The 23,085-nt window shown below is 39.0% G+C and overlaps 1 protein-coding gene across 1 annotated transcript in view; it reads right to left on the reverse strand.

Moving 5' to 3' along the window:
- Window positions 1–13,529, reverse strand: part of LOC107193958 (neuronal acetylcholine receptor subunit alpha-7-like) — a 246,598-nt gene extending 233,069 nt beyond the window's left edge. The window contains exon 1 of the mRNA XM_015583497.1: window positions 13,484–13,529. Coding sequence (XP_015438983.1) covers window positions 13,484–13,529 — 46 coding nt within the window. The remainder of the gene's footprint in view (window positions 1–13,483) is intronic.
- Window positions 13,530–23,085: the final 9,556 nt, after the last annotated feature.

Raw genomic sequence — 23,085 nt, forward strand, 5'->3', positions numbered from 1 at the left:
ACACGAAACATGGTCAAATAAAGTAATAATTTCATGACAGAATAAAAACATCTTCATAACAATAAATTAAGAAGCACAAACAATGGGGATAGCTAATTGAAACCGTTATAAAAACATGTTCAATCTAATTATTCATGGAGAATTGTATACTTTTCGTTTGTACACTAATTTTAATGTAGTCTGTATAAGACAGTGTGTACATTTCATACTAAAATGAGTGACTAGGTTTCAATTTGTATTATACGATATTAATACGAAGGATTTACTCTTTGGAAGATATCAGCCGGTAGAGTTGTGGAACGAACGTATTAAAAAAGCGGAATGACTTCGACAAATTGATACGAAGCGATAGAAAATAATCTTTCAGATATATCCCCTTCGCTCGTCCGTGAAGCGAAACAGTTTTCAGTTAGAATCCGTCTTCATGGATCAATAATACCTTTCTTGAAAGCCAGCTATGAGTGGTAAATGGGACGATCTTCCGACCCTTCGAAGTACCTTCCCCTGTAAGCTTTCGAGGCTTTATAATACATCACTGGCTTAAAGTTTCGTGGCCTTTAACACGAAATATAACGTGTAACTATTAACCGATCGACAGTTTTGTCCCAGTGAGACTCTGATTGAAAACTGAAGAAAATGGTAATAATCAATAACAAACTTATATATTTATTGCAGAATACCCGAAATTGTTCAATCTATGATAGATACCTAAGTTTTTTTATCGTTTGTACTATTTTCTTCAATTTTCGTCGTTCCTGTTTTTGCTACATTCTGTGTAAATGTAAGTATCCGTTTGAGAGTAAAACTCGCCCGAGTAGGTCTTGAGAGGGAGTATTTCTCACAAGTCGACAGTCTGCGTCTGAGAATGACTGTCAGAGAGCGTCAATCAACTGTCGGAAGGCGAACATGTTGTAACTTACTCCCGAATGGATACATAATAATGATACTATCGGGGAGTTTCTTCCGAAATACGAACCAGTATCGTTTCGTGAGGGGTGATAATAATTTAAAGGAATGGTCGAAGGAATGGAACCTTCAACATAATTAGTATGAACAAAGAGAAGTAGGTAGTTTAGAGTATAATGTCAGAAACTATGATCATTTGCCTTCAAAACACGCCAAACTGCATCTAAAATGTCTATATTGATTTTTATAACTTTATTTCATCAAAAGTGAATATATTAAATTGTCATTAAAGAATGTAAGTGATATTTATTAACAAATAATATCGATAAAAGTACTGTGATCAAAGTTGAATGGAAAGGTATACGTAGAATATACATATACAAAAGGAACAAGTTTTAACTGTTTTTCTTTAATTTCTATTCTACTTTTTTGAGTTTAGACGAATGCCAGTCACGTACATCAAAAATTATATGTCAGTAAGACGATGTAGGCGTTTGGTTAGAATTAATTTAACAGTGCTAGAGATTGCGAACTCGAGTTCTAAAGAAAAATTAACGATAGAAGCGTCTGTTACTATTCTAAAATTAGTCAAAGGTGAAATTAAGATATTGAAAAACAGTAACATTCTAATATCGACGATGTATTGTGTACGGACACTTATAGACGGTAGTGTACATCCGTTCTCCAATACGAACAAATTTTTACAATTTTACGACCCTCTTTATAAGGAAAGATTTTACATCCTGGGCATCGAGTTAAATAACATCGAACAAAAAAGATCAGAAAGTAGAAGATTCAAGCTTTAATTTGTTTATCATATGAACAAATTTTGATGAATATTAACAAAGTTATGGAACATTGAATTTCAACAATTTTTCACTAGAGCACACAGTGCGGTACTTTTTTGTCAGTAGTGTACTGTTATAACAGAACGACACCCGGAAATGGTCACATTTACATCGAAACTAATAAAATCAACCGTTGAAAAACGTTCTCAATCATTGACATCGAGGATTAATCTAATTTCAAAAATTAATTTTCTCCTTGACAATGGATCTCCCAGAATACAATTTATCACTTCCCAGATTCAAACGGTGTTTTACCACACGCAAAAGAAGCGAACGAACAAACGCGTTGATTACGTAATAATTTATCTGAACTCCGGCCGAAGATATATTCCCGCCGTTTTTCAGGTATTCCTCCGTCACTGATTTATCGAAGGAGGGGTGGAGGACAGAAATGCCCGTTTAATAGCGGCTGAATTTATGAATACTGATCGCGAAGTTAAGCGTTTCTCGGCCGTTTCGCATCAAACACCGCGGTTTAGTGAAATTTAATTAACGTTCGTGACCGAGCGTGTCCCTGTGAACGCCCGAAGACGTTTTCTTTCAAAATTCCGAAACAAAGATGGCGGCTCATAATTCTACGAATCACGTGTTCGATGTGGAGGAATGTAGGTCGTCGTCTGATGCTTTCTTTTCCAGACAAATCGAAATATTGCGACCGATATGCGGTTTTATTATTAAGACCGTTCGATTTCACGGTAAATTTAGTTGACTCGGACCCATGGAGGAACGAGAATGAATAGCTACGTTTTTAAATTATTTACTAAGGCACGTTTGAGACAGATCGAAGCGTCTGATGCTTTTTTTAGACGGTATCGCCAGACGGCCTGGGTGATTGGCGAGACCGTCGCGAATAAATATTTATTTCCTTTTGTGATTGGAGAACACTCGGCATTTTTAGAATGTACAGAGTCCTTGTACAGTCTACGTAGGACGTTACGAGATATAGTCTACTTCATTTTATTTATATATTTATCAATCCGTAACAAAAAGTTTGGAAGCAGTTAAGTACAATCTTAAAAAGTCAACTTACAGATTTTCTATTACAAAGGCTTATATAGTATGAAGCTTTATACACATGTATATGATATACAATATGACTATACTGAGGATTTTATGCATTTAAAGCCTATAGAGATCTGGTATATTCAATCAAACACAAAATTTTCATTAATTCTAACGAATTTTCTATTTTATGTTCAACTCAATACGATACTTAAGAGAAGGATTTTATAAAATATCATTTTGCATAAAAATCCGCAGTCTATTTATGACATATGACAAAACCAACTTAAACAGAGAGAAATCAAAGAGTTAGGAACTAACAAAATAGTGGCAGACGTTGTTCGTCGCAATATGTGAATTTCAACGAAATTTCAAACATCAGAAGAAGAGACTGGTCGAAATTAAACATGCCAATATATCAAGGGAAATGTTTTCTAAAAATTCGAAGGTCGAGAGTATGATGTACCGATTAACTATCTTGTAGGGAATCTGTGGTGGATGCCAAAATCAATCAAGATTCCGTTAGCCTACTCCAACCCGACGACACCGTAACTGTCGATAAAATTATAAGGATCGTTGCTCGCTCTAGGGGTTAAAAAGGCTATGTATATGATACAAGCCACGTCGATAGGGTAATATTAGCATTCAGCACGATCCAATAACTCAGCCCTAGTAATTTTCACTGAATTCCTTGCGAGCAATCTACAAAGGTACGTTAACCAATAATTAAACATTGTTTCCAATTACGTTTGCATTCAGAGTATCCATCTAAGGATTAAGGACAATCAGTTTCGATTATATCTATACATGTCAATTTTGTTTCTGTCGTATAGATTTTTATTCTAAATGTATCTTCGTTACAAATTTACTTCTGTTGATTCAGTGAATTATGAGTACGACTTTTTAATTGTTAATTTTGACAAAGCGATTATTATTCTGATGCTTGTAAATGTTTTTTACTCTCAGGAATGTAAAAATAGGACTGTTTAATACAAAATCATGAAATATTCTCTGTCCTGCAGGATGCCGATTTAACAAACAAGGAATTATAAATAATCGACGCATTGACTTACAATCGAAGCGCCGCGTTAAAATCACTGATCCGAGAGTGACACAAGAGTAAAACGAAATGTCAACGATTTATCTTGACCTCCCCAGCCAATATTATAACTTATCCTGTTATTATTACACCATAATTATTAAAAGCAACATTTATTCTTAAACGATCAAAAATGTATTTTTATTTTTCTTTGTCACCAACAAATTCGTTCGTCCCTGAAAGAAAGATAAAACTCGCAAAGAAGAAATTGCATGATTCTACATTATTGTAATTAATATAAATTATGAATACTTTGCGAAATAGAATTCTGTCATTAAAGTTTCGTTTCATAATTCCCGTCGTTACAATAAACATCTCGTTAATCTTCAACGTTATTCCACGGTCCAGAGATTTTAATCTATGTTTTCCAGTTATCCGAGAATAATGGGTTCGAAAAAAAAAACGAGAAAACCGATTAGAGGAAACGGACACGAGTACAAACGAATGAAAGTAAAATGGGATAAAATGTATACGGTGAACTAATGGTTTATGTAAAAACCGGAGCAACAAGGTGAAAAAAAAACCGAACAAGAAGAATTACACAGAAATGTTGAAACGTGCATACGGCAAACGCGATTCCTATAGAAATAGAAATATTTATAATAAACTTTTGTTCCCAAGGTTGCCGTTAGCAATTGACAATGACTATAACCTAAGATTCTTGGACAGTTGAATAAACACATACGTGTCAATCACACATACGTTTATTCCTGCAACTGGTTTCCAAGAATTCTAGGTCTACATCAGGAAGTGGAACTTCAGTAGATCGTTCTACCGTCCACAATTGCCCAACAACTTCGCCACAACCACACAAACATCAAAGACCAATCATACACAAACACATCAACCATTTCGATACATCGACTAACCAATACACACACACACAAAACGAAGATAGAACCGAACAAACAACAAGTCAGTCTGTGAACAACTACGAACTTCGACAGTCAATTGAGATGTATCTAACAAGGACAGGACCCCAACTTCGAGTCGCCAATTTTAATGAAACTTTTAGGACAGCTAGCAAGCTTCTTCCTCTTTATAAATCACCCCCATATACAGGGTCAAATACTGAAAAGTTTTTGAGTTATATGTTCTTGAAGTTTGCTTGTAAAGTTCGCTGATGTAGCGTCGAAGGAACGTTCATGGTTTCTACCATGACGGTCAGTATTCAAATACGTCCCAAACATACATTTTGGAGTGACGTATTTCAATCCTAGGCATCACGATAGAAACCATCGACGTTGCCCCGACACTACAACACCTTACAATAACCGCACCATAAATATTTATATACACGTCCTTCAACATACTGATTGAATGGTTCTCCGTGCCGATATCCATGATTAATACATGAATATCATACAATAGAAAATAGCCATTACTTTCTGAACAAGTGCGTGAACTTCAATTTCCATACATTTTTTACAACCAAGAACCATGAAAAAAAAGAAAAAACAAACGTTCATAACAGAACGAAGTTGAAGAAATATTCTGAAAATCCAAATGCAATTTTCATCAGCCCCGAAAAGGGAATGAAACTCGTCCCAAAGTTCTCCAGAAATGCTCATTTCCCTGATGGTATTGGACTAATTGCGCAAAACGGAAAAGCCGCGGATGCAACTGGAGTTTCGAATTTCCAGCGAACAAAGTTAGACCGAAAAGAGAACAACGAAAGAGGACCAGCGAGTAGACCATAAAAAGTTGTTCAATCTTCGGATACCTGACACATTCGATTCATCAGAATTCGGAACGCTAATTTCGTTCGGGTGATAGACGTTCGAGTTGCTGCTCGAGCCTCGAATACTCGTTAGGTGCGTCCAGAATTACAATCGGTTGATGAACGTTCTCGCATCCAGGGTTTAAAGCAGCCTTGACGGAAGGATTAAGAGGGATAGTTCGCTACACACCGCTCATAAACCCGGCTCAGTAGTGGCTGTACACCTCAAACTTCATATTCTAAATCACCGAATTTTCTATGGCTATAACCCTATTAATCAGTTCTAGCTAACGAGTAATTTAACCATTCATCGAATAATTCGCCATAATATTCATAATGTTCAATGTTGTTAGGTACATCCTGTGGTAATCGAATCTTAAACCTTAACCTTTATTGTTATTGTTTAAATACTGTTATGAATTTCTATTGGGTGCGCCACAGAATCGTTATACAGTACATTTTCAAAATGACTTGAATAAATCATATCGTTTTTGACTCTGTAGCTTCTGATATCTTCATTATTCGTATTAGTGCATGTTACTAATCGTCCATTATGTTTAATGGAAATTCATATTGTTTAAAAAATTTGTAGTGTTAGAAAGGGTTAATTTTTTTTAGTTTTTGTTCCATGTTTAATCATGACTTGTTAATATCGTTGATGTATTAACAAAAACTGTTAAATCTTATTTAATTAAGACACATTCACAAATAAATTCAATGTATTAATGATCAGGAACAATAGAATATTAAGAAAGTGCAATAAAACCGGATAGAATTTGGATTCAAGAATAATTCAAATAGTATAACAAGTGATGTTTCAGTCTCATTCACTCTCACCGTTACTTATGATGTTATTGACATTTCGATTAGTATACACTAATGAAAGGTAAGAAAAACTTACTAAAAGAAGGAAAATGAAGAAGTTATGAATTATACTAAAAAAAATTCCAATTTGAAGAATACATAAGTAGTATGGTAACTTATATCCTGGATCATTGTGTCCTACGTAACTCCTGAATTAGTTCCTACAACGAAACAGAATAGAACAAAGGTTCCGATATAATAAAAGTAAACTACAGGTTACAGTAAAACAAACAAATATTCCAGAAAAAATGTATGTGTGACCCAAACGTATGTATATTTACACGTATTCAGAAAATGTTAAATAGAATGGAACCTATTTAAACGATTAAAATTATGTACCCCAAAGTTCGTAACTTTATACCGCTCTACCATCCAACAACGACAAAAAAAAAAACCTGTGCACTACAGAGACGTGACACATTCAACCACCAGAAACCAACAGCAATTCAACGCGATTCATTTCCCCTCGAGGCTCTCTATTTCCAGTGACTCGTTCGAAGAATCCACTGGACGGGGCTAGTGTGCGCGCGATGGCTCCGTTAAAGGCACTCGTCGCGGAATGGAAAACGGTCAGCCGGAGCGGAGGCTTGTTTTCCCGGAGCCTCTCGCAGCGTTTGGCACAGTTTTCACTCTTGGCGTGCACGATCGCGGCCGTCGGAAGAGGCACGCGCGCGCGACTACCGGAGACAGAGGGAAGGGTGGGGGAAGGGTTGAAGGATGAGAGAGGGTGAGCATGTGATTTGGTGCGTGTGTTCTCGCGTCCGTGTGCCCCGGTGCACCAGTCGCGAGGCGGCCCGACTCACTCGTACAGTGTCCTCCGCTTTTCAGCCGACTAGGCACGCGCGTTCGATACTCCGCTGTTGTACACCCACACACAAGTACGCTCCCCCCCATCCCCCTCCCCCACCGACACACACGCACGCCTTCCCCTCCTCCTTCCCCTCTTCTATCGACACACGCACGCGTCCCTCTCCCCCCTCCCCCGCCAACACACGCGCGACGCATACGCATGCAGCAGCCCGACGAGCGCGCGTACTCGAATGCACGCGCGTGTACAGCCCCGCATCAGAGCACGTTCTGCAGAATCGACGCGGAGCCAGAACGATAGGACGCGGGCCGAAGAGGGCTGCCGTTCGAATGGTCAACGACGCTCGCGTGACGTAATCACCGTGTACATCGATTGTGGGTTCGCGAACTGGCTCGCTCCTGAGATTGCTCTATCTCGCAGTACAAAAGTATTTTGCCCATACACCGACCGCAGGAGTTGGAAAGCGAAATGGTACGTTCTAACGGCAGTCGATAGCGAGCTACGTGCTATCTGTCAAATTGATTTATGAATGGTAACGGTGGTCGTCCGACTGAGCACCTTGCGTAACCGAAAACGACGGGGAACAAGGTGCTCGAACCATTATTAGAACGATTGGATACTGAGGACGTGCAGTGGAATGTGCAGTGAGGAGAGCCTGGAGTTTAACTCGAGGATCGTTCGAGTGGTATAGAGAATGATGGTCGGCTTCCTGGTCTTTTTATGGTTTACATGAATTTGTTGGTTACTTTATATAATAGAGGAAGGTTGGATGAAGTGTGTAATGTAATGGAAATTTGTTGAAGATGTTTGTATTACAGCATCAAGAAGTGGAAGCTGGAGATCGTACAAGTAGTACAGACAACGATATCTCAGACATCCGCTCGACAAGCATTTTCTATGAATGTTATTAATGTTTCAATTGGATTGTGTAATGAAGAGGTGTAAAATGAAGTTATTGAAACAAGGAACGCCAGAATAGTATAAATTACTGTGGCAAATACCAGATTGTACAGTGGGGGAAACCTGGAGTTTAATTCGAGGATCGTTCGAGTAGTATCGAGAACGATGGTTGATGTTCCGGTCTTTTTATGGTTTATATGAATCTGTTGGTTACTTTATATAATGGAGGAAGGTTGGATGAAGTGTATAATGTAATGGAAATTTGTTGAAAATGTTGGTATTACAGCATCGAGAGGTGGAAACTGGAGATCGTTCAAGTAGTACAGACAACGATATCTCAGACATCCGCTCAACAAACACTATCTATGAATGTAATTAATGTTTTAATTGGTTTGTATAATGAAGTTAGGTAAAATGAAGTTACTGAAACAAGGAGCATCAGAATATTATAAATTACAGTGGAAAATACCAGAATGTTATCTAGAAGAACGATAAAGGAGTCTAGAAGATGACATCTCTAGCAGACGTGCCCTAAATTAAACGGTCAAATTTTACCAGTATACTGTACGGCTTGAAAAAAGCATGTACTGTGTGCTATATAAAAATGTTTTATTCGAACCTTGAAAGAAAAATGTAAACCAAGATTTTAATATCAGAAAACAGTAATCATTGCAGCCCTATACGTTCTGTACTCCGAGATTGATGTACATTGTATTAATGACTATCAATAACTACTATTGGCGAACATTCTTCAAATAAACTGTTTAGACAAACATCTTTTAATAGATTCTTACATCATACTGCAGCCAACCTGCTATTACCTTTATTTCGGATTTGAATAAGTGTCACAACATCAGTAATACCATCTGTTTATGACAATGTTTATAATCATCGACGGTTATGGATTAGATAAGAAACTAAACATACCATCATACAGACGGTCTTTACTTCAGATATAAAAATTATTATTAAGAACCAATGTATAAACAGCCCACAACGAATCCTCAAAATTGAAATTCCATACGAGTAAATTCTATGTCAACCACTTGGATTTGATTTTTCACATATCACCTTCTTTGCAATGAAAACGAGAAGGATGTTCCTAGCTGAGAATGTCACAGCAGAATTTCTTGGATTTCCTTTTTGAGAACTTAAATGGACGTATAGACGACGCAGTTTTCTATGTAAATCATGTTTTCCTCACAAAATGGATGTATAGACGACGCAGTTTTCTATGCAAATCGCCCTCAACTTATCCCAAAGAATGAAAAGAAAGTCACGAAAAATTAAATAAAAATAGACCCAGACACTATCACCAGGTAAGTTAATAATATCAGAAACAAAATTGATATGGAAAAACAATTGATATTTTCTTTCAACACTATATTCGATATGGTCAAATGATATCAAAAAATTCACTGTCGTCGATATATCATCGAATTCATCCCATCTCCGCGAATGAGACATTAATGTTCACTCGTTGCGACGAACGGATTGCGAATCGGACTTTACGTGTTTAGGCCATCGTTTCATTCGCTGCGTCGAACGGTGCTGCGTATTGTTGCCTTTTCATTCTGCGTTTCAGGTCGACGCGCTATTTAATCGCGCGACAATGCAGCTATTTCCAAATTTATGTTTCATTACTAGCGGGCATATATTATGCATCTAACTCAAAAGCGCCGGTTATTTCACGCATTTCCGATGATTGATACGTTTCTATCGCGATCACGTGGCGAAAGAAATCTACCAGGTCCAAGTTTTATTCATCTTTTTTTTCATGCCTATCCAAAAGCGAACGAATTCCACGATTTAATCCGTACTTAATATCCGCCATGTAATGTGTACTCGATCCACTTTCTCTGTGGCACTGATTAGATCCGTGTGCGAAGTGAAATTGCCTTGGATTCAATTAACGGGTCTCTTGTTACAAGAAATTAATTGAACGTGAGGAAATACCCGACAAAGATAGAAACCAATATACATACTTGAGCAGTGTTACGTTTACGAATGCAAAGCGGAAGACATTAATTTGTGGCGGAATTTGGTGTGAAAGTAAATCAATGTACAGTGAAAGAGAGAACCTTTTTCGCAGGTGTATTTGTGTCTTCCCATTGGAAAAGCATCACTTTACTCAGATTATGCAAACAACGACAAGGTATAAATTTGTCCTTAGACATTTGTACATTTAGACTGCAACCATTCGATCGAAGTATAAAGTATCGTGTAATCTGCTTAATTTTAAACATCTTGTTGCATTTCTCTTCCCCTAAAAGAGATTCGTGTGATATATTCAGGATCAATTATTACAACGAAGAGTTACCTCAAGAAATTGTTCAAATAAATGATCAAGAAAGTTATTAAAATAAAAACAAATTTCCATAGAAGCATGAAACGGGTTTTGTGATATTATGTGATTATTTGAAAAACGAGTATCCGTAGTCAGTAAAATGTTATCAACATAATTGATTTCCTTAATAGTGTCAATAATATAATCTACAAAGAATACGTATTATAAATAGAGAATTTTTCAAAGTGTGTATACGTTAAAGTACAGTAAAATACGGTAAAATTCATACACATAAATTTGTTATACACTCTGCATCACCAAACTACATTTTGGTAAATCCATCTTGTGTTTATTATTCATTTTATGCGTTCTGTGGTTATTTCATTTACAGAGACCGTAAAATAGAACACGTCATGACCTACGTATAGTCAGAAAAAAAATGAGCAGTCCCGCCCAGCATGTATTTTTTCAGTCTGCTTTTGTCTAGCTATGGATCACATTCATCTGAAGATTAAGCGCTGTTTGAAATTAGTGTGCTGAATATTCTGTGCGTCAGTCCACGTTTTATACGCAACATGCGTGGGTGTCTGAGTATATGTACGTCTGTATCTGTGTGGGTGTATTTGAAATCTCTTGATGGAATTGTAAGATCCACCAGAATTCGAAATTCATGAAAGCTTTAACGAACACCTACATATAAACAAATATATATTTACAGAATTTTAAGGAATAATATTCATTAAATAGCGATTCAAAACTGGGAGAATCGACGTTAATAACAATACAAAATGAACACTCATCGTAAAATATTTGTACCTTTAAATATTTTTACCTTCTCTTAATTCACAGGTCATTTGTTAATTACCACAATAAAGTTCTGCCATTTTAAATACTAAATAATATACCCAAATGAAATATCAAGTGCTCATCAACAAGCTCTCGAGTTATTCAGATTCAGCTGAATTATACTATTAAAATAAATGAAGATAAATACGACAGAGAAAAACTGAAACTATATAGGAAAAAAATTAACAACTCTTTGTTTCACAGGTTTCAACATAATCAGAATGCAACAAACCAGACTGGAATACGTACGAAACAATTGGAAACAATGTTTTTATTTATTCTAAAGTATAATTTTGAATTAGAAAATAAACAAAACGTAAAACACAGTCGAATACAATAAAGCATCCTCCCATGTCCTTGCAATATAGTATATCTTAAAAAATCATTAATTCTTACAAAATAATCCAACAGTGTCTGCAATTTGAATAGACATCAAGAGTTGTTAAATAAAAACAAAAATTATTTTCCCTTTTAAAGACCACTCGCACGACATAATATTTCTAAAAACAGCAGTTCCGGAAGCATGTTTACCTGTGCTTTCATGAATTTCGAACACCGGAATATTTCCAATAATTTCCTACCAACGTTTAAGAGACAACTGTATCCGCGTAGAATGGAAGTGGAGAAAAAGGGAAAAACGTTCCCTCGTAATTCTTTCCTCGATCACGTCCGATCGAACCGCTCCGAACGCAGCGACGGGGTCTCTGAAAACCGCGTGGGTGAATTAAAGGCTGGCTTTCCCGGGGATCTTTTCTCGTGCCCACGCGCCGCCGCGTAGCTCTCCACAGGAAGATGAACGAAGGTTGTCCGCAACGACGAGGCTCCAATTAATCAAACGTTTCACAGAAACGGAATAAGGGAATGATGACGGTCCGGCATCACGTCAATTAAAGTCCATCGCAATCGGAAGCCTGAGGTTTCAATCGGAGCCAATTGTTCCCCTGAGGAATCATCCCTGTCTTGCTTGTCTTCCTTCTTTTCTTTTTTGGTTTGTTGACAAACATTTCCTGACGATTACACGAACAGCAGACTAACATGTGGGAAATGAAAATTCGAGCCAGGTTTCGTTCATCCGTAAAATTTACCAAAAATACCCCCCCCAATGTTTATGCAGCCACTGACTTCCGGGACAGCTCGGTTTACAAACTGAAATCAACGTGCTAACGAGACGCGTCGTGCACGTCACGCAAAAGACGACACTGGTGATGTCAGAGGCAACACGTTACACCGCGAAGCAACACCTTATTCAGGACTGGTTCAGGAATACTCTGTGAGAGCAGGTCGAGGGAAACAGACACGGGACGTTTTATTTGATCGTTCAAATGTCACTGAACTTTCGAGGATTTACAAACTGTGAATTTAATAAAGGTAAGAGGGAAAGTGCAAGTTCCCGTCTCCGCACGAGGAAATTTACGTTCGACGGGGGAGTACGGATTAATTTAACACAATTCAAAACACTTTCTTGGGGTCTACGGGTATAAATTACCGGGTTCTAATTATTAAAACCGACCAGTGAAATACGACTACAATGTCCTCGTGACGCGACATCAAAGTTGCGGCTCGTAAATATTTTCGAAATTTCGTCCAGGCGCGACGACACGGAACGAGAGTTGTAAATCAGAGCCCCCCTTCTCCCACCCCTCCTGTTTCGATCCCACTGTTATCGGATGAAATTGGCTGACGCCGGGTCACCCGAATCGTTTACGATCAGACGTTAAAAATTCTTCTGACAGACGAAGATTCATTGCGTTCTCCCCAAGCCCCCCGTTTGGTTTGTCGCGATTCGCAGGTGTCAAAGTTAACATCCGAGTCGAACAAAGCCATTCTTGCCACGTAAATCCCAACTGTGCGAGCTTGTGTACAGAGACCCCCGTGTCTTGTGCGTTTGAAGCATTTCGAGCTCGAGGGACCGGAAAAATAGATACCAGTATATACAGACAGAAAGTGAGAGATAGATAGATAAAGAGAGAGAGAGAGAGAGAGAGAGAGAGAGAGAGAGAGACATAGATAAAAACAAGAGGAAAAAGAACAAATAAAACCGTGAGGCAAAAAAGAACCGATTATCTAGAAAAAACCACCCGATCGACCGTCGCGGTAGAAAAGCGATGATCCGCTCCCTAGGACGAGAGCCTAGCACGAATTCCGTCAGATTAAAGTCTCTGACTACCTAAGAAGGGTTACGGAATCGGCTAGCTTAACTCACCGGATGTAGCCAGGGCTATAACTGCCATCAAAGTCCAACGTCTCATGTTTGCACGTTTGAGGAATCGGAGCAGCTCGCTCCTTCCTCGATCACTACCACCTCCGCCACCACCGGCTTCTCCGCCTCCTCCACCTCCTCACCGTTCGGTTGTCCTCGCACGTGGCTGCAGACGCGTCGAAACAGAAGCGGTCCACCTCGACTCGCAGACACTTCTGACGACTTCTCCCTTAAGAACCGCGTAACTGGCCCGATCTACAGCTCCAGTCCTCTCAGGGTCCGCCTGAACGTGCGTGCCTCGAGCACGGCAATTGCATCGTTTTCGCTCTATCAGGGGCACGTGACAGCCTCCTTCGCGGACAGCCTGCAGCGTGTCCCCGCGCGTACACCTCGCACGCACTAAACGCCACCCACGTTCTGCCTTCGTACGGCATCGTTGGGCATCGAGGACATCTCTTCTCGTCTCTCGTACCAATACGGTTGCACACTCAACAGCTGATCGTTAACGATTCCGTCAGCGAGAGTTAACGGTACGTTCCCGTACGTTTTTCTGGCCCTGGTCGGTGTCGACACTGCGGGTAAACGTTACGTGTGGCACGGTTTTTTACGGGACGAACTATTGCAACCACTCAGCGACGCGTCTCAGCGAGACGGTTCATTCGACCATACGAAATTTTCCCCCCTCGACGAGATCTCAGCTGTATCCGCGCGAAGTGTTGTCCGATTCCTTGCCGTATCTCGGATCGCGTCTGACCGTCAGCAGCACCGTGACGCTACCCCGGTCAACATCCTCCTGATCTACTTTCAGGTCGTCGAAGCTTATCACCGTGATGTTCCACCGTTTTTCCAATGTTCCTTTCGACTAGTCCCGTATCCGGTCACAGGATAGCCAGATCCGCCCTCGCCGGCGACCAACGCTGGACTGATTTTCATTTGGCTGCAGCGCCGCGCGGTACCGCCGCCTCGGCTCTCTTTGGCGCTAGCGCCCTGTGTGGCCTACCGCCACCGATGTCTCTTCTCTCCGTCAGATCCTCGGTGTCGCTCTCCCTTTCTATGCCTCATCCTTGTCCAATCGATACCGCCGTCTCTGTCCTCTCCAGTTTCTCTCATCGTCGTTCTCGTTCACCCCTGTGCAGCCCACATCCGCGCATCGTCGGGTGGCATGGTATACCATGCGGTACAACCCCCTTCCGTCGTTCTCGTCGGGTTTCCCTCTTCGTCCCGGTGCTATAGTGCATGCCAACATCGCCAGAGAAGAGAGAATCGTTACTATGGCGAGATCAATATGATAGGACGGCGCATGCCTCGGTATCCTTATACTTAAACCCTTCGCCGCTACACGCTACCGCTCGTCTTCTCTCTCTCTCTCTCTCTCTCTCTCTCTCTCTCTCTCTCGCACGCGCGCGCGCTCCGCAACCAGCAACCCTCCTCCGTTCGTCATCCTCCTCGCCGCTTGCATCGTTCTTCCATCCTACTCGCACTCCTCGCGGCTACCTCACGTTCTCGCTGCCCCTCACGTGACGCACGCTGCTGAGCGTAGTGTGCCGGAGACCGTAGGTGAGCGCGGCGTTGACTTAAGTTGCTTCAGTCAACAGAGAACCGTATGCGGGAGGATACCGTCTTCACCGGGTCCTCCTAACACCCCTCGATGCTCCGATTCTCCTTTGTGTCTATCCCCGCCGTTTGGTACACTCCTTTTCGACTCCTTTCTTCGTACATGGGCCACCGTGTAACCCCTCCACGTCCCCACCATTCGCTGGTGTACGAATAGAAAGCACACGACAGATCTAGAAATTATTCTCCCGGAGACCGACTTCCCGATTACGTTGATCGATCTTGATCACCGGGATTCATCGAGCATCCGTAGCTGTGCTCTTTGTCGTGATCGTCGAGTCGAAGCTTCGAATCGATTAGACGGATTCAATTGTGATTTCGACACTTTGCGCGTTAATCGTCCGCGATCGTGTAACACGAGACGCCTCGACATTGCGCCGTGGTGTTTGTTTTAAAACTCGTATAAGGTGCGCGACCTCGGCAACCTGGTAGAACATTAACCGCGGTGGTATTACTTCGTCGAGAGTAACGTCTGATATGAGGTTCTTGTGGATTCCCATAGTTCTTGGGATAACATGATTTTATGGTTGAAAATAAATCGAAGCTCTGCCACGAAAACCATGTGAGACTAGATTTTTGCAAATTGATTCCTATTTCGTGGTTTACTTCCTTGTTGCGGTAAATAGTCGGAAGCTATTGCAATTTAAGGAACACTATGTACAGGTGCTCGTAACATCCGAACATCAACAACTTGTGACGCAAAATTTTGTATTACATTCGGAGGATAAATATATTCTCATTAATTCATTGAAATCTAAATTATTATAAACAGATTTAACATAAAATTTGCTTTTATGATTTTTATTCTTATAAACACAGAGGAACGAAACAGTATACATCCTGATGTACATGTATTAATCTATATAAATCTTCGATTATACAAAAATAAATGTACATATAATTTTTAACGTGTAATACTGAATCTGAAAATGAAATATTTTCAGTTATGGAAATTATTTTTAATAGAAACTATACAAATGTTTTTTTTTATAAGTCCACAAATTTTGTCTCTTATACGTCTATATAAAGAAAAATGGAATCTGTTCTGTCTATTTGCTTTTTTTTACTTTTCAAATTTTTTACACCGTTTGATGACTTTTTGTATATTTGTTTGTCCCCGACATTTCGCAACACTGGATTAAATGGATTCTATGTAACTTCGTATGCATACAGACGAATAACTAGATTGAAAACTAGGATGAATGCGAGCATGAAATAAAAAAGTCTCAATTTGTACTGACGTTACGAAAACCATGTATAGAATACACGTTGTCCTAAAGCTATAGAAACGACTTTGTTCACAGTATTTTGTAATAGGACCAACGATTAACTGAACTTAAAAACAAATATTTATTGAATACTATTCATGAATTCATGAATAAGTCGAATCGACAGTTTAGTTGTTTATTTAGGGGGGGGGGGTTTTAATTAAACTTTTGCAAATAGCTGCATCAGTTATTGTGTTTCAATGAAGATTATCATTGTTTCTATATCATTTCTTTAATAATTCATGCATCACTTTAGTTTATTAAACTTCCCTCGCAGTTTATTTGTCAAGTCAATTAGTAATTATTTTAAGTCCAGATACTTTAGGTTTGAAATGTTTAAACGACTAAACAGTTTTAAGATGAAACATTTCGTGTAACAACAATATAATTAGAAATGTCTAACAAAAGTTTTCATTCTAATTCGAAAGTTTAAAAGATAAATTTTTCATGTTTTTAAATTCATGAAAAAAACAGGTAAGCGAAAAGTTACAACAAATTTGTTTAATTTAGCTAATAAAAATTCTAGGAATAAACTTATCCAATAAACAGACATATTTTTTTAGCAAATATTCTTATTATGTTTTAATAATGAGACGATGAATAAATTAATAATACGCAAATATACATAATCATGTAAAAAATGCAGAGATATTTTAATAAGGCTGTGATAAGAGACGAAATACGAAATATAAGTACAGAAATTCTTTTCTTAATAATCATGTCTAATTCGAATATAGAAGGTCTGTGAAAAGCTTTCAGGTTTTCTGCTTTAGTCTTCAAGTTATACCTATTATATTCTTTTTCTTCTTCTTTTACGGTCCAAAGATTCCCTCAGAAATAGTCCCCGGCACAAGGGATTGCCGCATCCGTGCGGCAAATTGCAGTATTTTTATTATAAATTTTTAAAGCCAACCGCTGCGGCAATTTAATGCCGTACAATTTCCCGCCTGTCTTTCGTATTCCATTCCTCCCCTATCAAAGATTCTTCGAGTTGCTTTATCCTCCATCACACTTTAAACCAATCACAATCGAATGAGAGCAATTCGTAGAATCCCCTGTAAGATTACATCGAAATCAGCTAAAAACAGGCGAAAGACAGACGACTTAAATGTCCCGCCGCCACGGTCCGTTTCCGCGATAAGCTCTTTAAGAACCTATTTTCACTCGCGGATTTTCACTTTCCCCTTTTTCATATCCGCGGCGTTATTTTTAATTCCGCGGCCGGTTCTATTATTCAAAGCTGCGGGCATCAGAACATCTTAATTAAATCCATTCAAACGTTATCATGCGGAAGAAAAGATTCTTCATTCACGGGCGGCTTGGACTTGATACCGTGTCTCGTCTGAAACTTTGCTCACAATCAGCATCCAAGCCCTGGAAATCCTCGATCCCCACGATTTTTCATTTCGTTTGTTTTTCCCCCTCCATCCCCCCATTGAATTTCATCATTCGTTAGCCACAGAACGTGGCATACCGAAAGCTCTGGGGTCCAAACATAATTTTGACAAATGTCTGAATACTGAATACAGTGATTCGTCGATGAATAAAACACGAGCAACGGCGTTATTCCCATCGCTGCTTCCCCACCCTCTGAAATCAATCAAAACAGACTAAACAGTTTCAAAAATTTATGAGGGCCTGAAAACCTACCTTGCCATGAATGCTCCATGCGGACCCGAGTACGTCGCACTCATCGCGACATTACTGTACGCTCCTGTTTATGGCGCACCTCAGCAATGAATACACTTTATAGACAACATAACGGTACACTTCATAATTTCTTCATGTATATGAGATCAAATAGCTCTGGAGATGACCAATTCAGTAGACTCATTCATCTAGTAGTATCATTTCTTGAACACGTTGACACGTTCGTAGCACCGAAAGGGTTAACAGACGTTAATTTTGTCTATGTAAAGATTGAGCGTAATTTCTAGCAGAACCGATAAGGGAGTATAATATACGAAAGAAAACACAGTATTTTCATCATACGATCATAGTTAGGCCCTGATATTATCGCGTTACAAGTTAACAGTATACAGGCTAAGACAGTAGCGAGCCATTTCGTTTGTTTTCTTTTCCCCTCCATTCTCCCCATTACATTTCACCATTCGTTAGCCACAGACCGTGGCGTACCTGTTCCCAATGTTCCCATTACCGATGCGCCCACGAGCCTCGCCCTCCCCCCGAAAGAATCAATGATTCCAGCACCGCTTTGCAGTGAACAGCTTCCGAGTGGCGTGCTTAGCACTTGCCGATACTCCTTAACGCTACGTTGCTCAATCTCCCTTTTGTTCTCCGCCTACCGTCGATCTTCCGCCGCCCCGTTTTACTCGATCCGTACACGAGTGTGGGTACGTGAGTCCAGACAGGAGACCTGTTCCACGAAAAACGAGACGAGGGAGGGAGGGGCCAGACGTTCAACGAACGTAATTACGTGTGAAATCGAGCATCAATTGGCTGGCGGACGAGGTTCCACTGAACCTGTCCGAACACACTGTCGGCTTTCGCGACTGTGGGAACTTAACCTGACGAAATGGTACGTCGTTCTACACTGCTCAGGCGCAATTAGGGGATCGAACAACGAAATAGTATTCCATTCGGTGGATCAAATAGATAGGGGTTGTTCACTGGATTCATGGAAATTTAATGTTTCGGAACGATACCATGAAAATTTACGGTACAATTTCGGGGATACGTGTTTCGTAACAGAGTCAAATTACCGTGTAAGATGTGGTAGAGATATGTTGTATTAACCCTTTCGGTGGTAGGGGAGACATGTCCCGAAACTACGTAGAATTGCTATCTATCAGTATTTTTAAAATGTTTGTGAATTTCCGTTATTCCATCGGGTAATCAATAAATATTCATTGCGATACACGTGTGCTTACTAGGATTATGATGTTTGCTGTGCTGTTGAGTGCTCGGGACTAATTTTCATTCATTTTAGAACTTTAGAACTACTGATAGTGTTAGGTATTTACTTTTTGGTATAAATTGTGCTATTTGTCCTGTATTAAACTGTAAATAAAGTGTGATAATATGTTTGGGAGTCTGAAGAATTGGATGAACTCTATTTCCACAATTGCCAAGGGACCGTAACGGGTATGCTATCTGATTTTATCCAGGCTATAGGGCAAAATCGTGCGTAGAAAGTGTATTTAAATTTTGCGTAAACTTACATGTGTGTAATAAATACACAAGACGTAGAATCCATTATTAAAAATATTCGACACTATATAACTACATAATTAAAAGAAAGTTCAAAAACATACTAACACTGAAATTATTATATCTCTTATAGAGAGTGTTTCCGAACTGGTGGTACAACCCACAAGGATGTGATTCTAGATGCAAAAATGAGTCAAAAATGTAGAAAAAAGTTTTTTCATTTAATCATTTAATCATTTTAATTAAAGAAAATGACATTTTCTTAATGTTCTTTAGTTTAGAAGAAAAAAAACTATTTGTTATGATGCTTGCGGAATTCGTCTCAGTATCCGCTAAAAGATACGCGTACAAAATATAGGTTCGTCTATAGAAAACTGAAGATGACTTTAAAAACTCTGGGAAAAAAGGATTGACAACAGATTTAATACAATCACCTTTAAGCTCTTCTTGAATCATGCTATATTAGCTGAAAAAAATTTCGATCAAACTAAACAGTAGAATAATCTAAGCTGACCACGTTTCGTGGTCCACCCTGTATATGATATTTTTAAACGTACTATGTACAATGAATTTAATCTACTTTTACCACGTCGCCTGAATTATTTTACATAACTCAATAAACGTTCCGTCAAATTCGTTAGTTTCTTGAAGTACTAGTAACGTAACCCTTCTGTTTAAGGGACACCTATTACCTCCAATTAACTTTTTCTTTTTCACTTCTTCAGTTCAATTTTTCACCCATTCAGCAATCTCTTTGTCTCAAGTTTCTGTGCATTATCTGACGGGCAGATGTTTTGTTTTTTTCGGCCGGTGACCCAGACCGCCGGCGATTATTACCTGAATATTCACGATATTATCGATTACCCGGTATTACCAGCGTCTCCCTGCTTGAGACGGTGGAGCGGCGCCGTAACTGCACCACAACAGAACGCTAATTAACCTGAATCCTGGCTAGGGACGGAGTTCGGGGATGCAAACTGGTGAGCACAGATTTCCGTACCGTAATCTACAATCTAAGACGTTTAAAATGTACCTCGAAACGAGTAGATCGTTTCTGCTCGAGCAGGGGGAAGCATTCTGGAACGTGTTATAGACTTGTTAGGTCAGTTCAAAAGATCGTTGGAGAATGTATCGTATTTTCAACGTACAGTAAATCCTCGAGGAATTTTCGAAGGCTCTTCGGCATTGAACATTAAATATTTGATAAATTCATGGGCATAGTCACGGGGGTTCACTCGTTTCAAAGACGAATTTGAATTTTTCTTCCACTATCATGACCTAGTGGAGAATTTTGTGTAAAAAATAAGTGGCACTCTATTTCCAAAACGATAACGAAATATTAGTCAATATTCTGTTGATTACTGAAAGTGATACAAAATTAATCTAAGATGAGTGTGTAAACTCTGTGGGTAAAAGTTAAAGTTCACTATCATTCTGTCAAAACATCCTCTATAGAAAAAATGGAAACAGTAGTTAACCATAAATACTGAAATATTAACATGACGATACGTACAATATCAATACATACAATATAAATACGTATAATATCAAATTACTTCAAAATTACCTTTTATAAACATTTTCTAAACAAATCCCACGGTGAATTTCGAACTCAGGCTTGTAATGTTTATAATTTATATCCGAACGGATCCATTTCACAATCAATTCCGGCGACGGACGTCGAGTAAATCAGTTAGTTCGCAGTTAATATTCCAGACGCGTGGACCAGAAAATTTGAGATTCCGCGACAGCACCTGGAATCGTTTTTGGTGAAGGAAACGGTACATTGGGGTAGGTTGAAAGCGATTACACTTCGGAAGTTGCGCAGGGTGCAATTTCGCATTAATGGCCAGCAGTTCCGGTGAAGTTGGCCACGATCTACACAATGTCTTTACAGAACTTGAAATTTCTTCCTGAATCACGAAAGGACACCTGAAAGCCAGGGCTATCGTGAAATTGGGATGTAACCGGTGTGGCATCATTAACTCTGTGAAAACCGTGACTGTTTTTCGAGGAGAATCACGTTTGCGTACGGGTGACGTCGATAGATTTCGCGAATCCCTCTGGAAAAGTTGTTGAATTGAATTACAAGTCGATTACGAATGAGGTTGAAATAATAGTAACATATACTGCCATTTATAGTTTCTTTTTGTTTTGTAGTTAGATTAATTTCTGGATACTTGAACATTCATATTTTATACGCGACGCAAAGTTACTATAATACTAGATAATGCGATGAAAAATGTCGACGGAAATCATGATTATCCTGGTTTACATGCCTAGTTTACATTTACTTTGTTGTTAATACATGTACACAGACTACATTTGAATTTATTTGAATTACATTTACATTGAAATTATTATTATGATTTTTATATTGTTATTTATTGATATTATTATATTATTACGATTATTACCCTAAATCAAAATTCGTTTAATTTAATAATACAAAATTACAGTTTGCTGTAGGAATAAATATTCCACAAGTTACATAAAACAATGAAATTGATAAGCTATTAATTGGTATAAACACAAACTGTTGTTTAACATTTAATGTACCTCAATGTCTGTAATTAACTATTGAACTAAATTACGTCGCGTATTTATCCACATTTGTATGGACAGTGTAATTCAATATAATTAGTACACCGAAATAACAGAAACCTAACAAAAAACGATAAGAAAGAATTCTTATTTTCAGTAATTATTACCGAGAATGCTCACTTCTTATCGAGGACGAGAAATTATTTCTTATCGTAATGCACCATGATTTTCGTGATAGTCGTTAAATAATTCCGAAAATTTTTGGTCAGCAGTTTATATCGATGTCCACGCTTCATATAGCCGCCACCGTGACAATAAAATTGACGTGGCACGATGAAAACACCAATTTCGCTGAAAGAAACTATACAAGCTCGATACGCGGTGAATAGACACTTTCCTCGGTGTTCGTACACTATAAATCAAAGTGACTTCCAATCACCAGGGACAGTTTCATTAAAAACATTCTGAACCAGGTCATCGATGAACTTCGACGCCTTAGTTCGCCACTTTGCCTTTCACCCTCGTGCCGCGGTGTCACGCGCAGGGCGCGCAGCACTTAAAAGTGCTGGCTTAATTATAGGCGGGGCTTTTTACAACATACATACACACTTTCACCGAAAAAACGCCCGACACCGTGAATTCGTAATTTGACAGCGTCGAGGCTAAAAGGCTTTGCAGGCGTCTTCGATGATCTCGCCGGTGATGTCGGATCACGGTGGACAACCTCATCTTCGTCCCGTTACTCAGGGACCTTGATACATTTAACAGAAGCTTTAAGAATTTTTTAAAATATCGGTCGAGTCCCCGGGGAATTAAAGAGGAGTGAGTAAAGAAACACGTTGGAGCGAATTCGACAATAATTTCTTTATCCCGTTATTTTGTTGAACAGTCGCATCTACGGAAAGAAAAGATTTATTTATTATTTATTTGAACCGAAAATATAGAAAAATAAGCATTGTTTTATAAATAACGTTGTGGTTACTTATTGTATACATAGGTTCGGTGTCG

This window comes from Dufourea novaeangliae, unplaced genomic scaffold, assembly GCF_001272555.1.
Source record: "Dufourea novaeangliae isolate 0120121106 unplaced genomic scaffold, ASM127255v1 scaffold21, whole genome shotgun sequence".
In the NCBI taxonomy this organism is placed as follows: Eukaryota; Metazoa; Arthropoda; class Insecta; order Hymenoptera; family Halictidae; genus Dufourea; species Dufourea novaeangliae.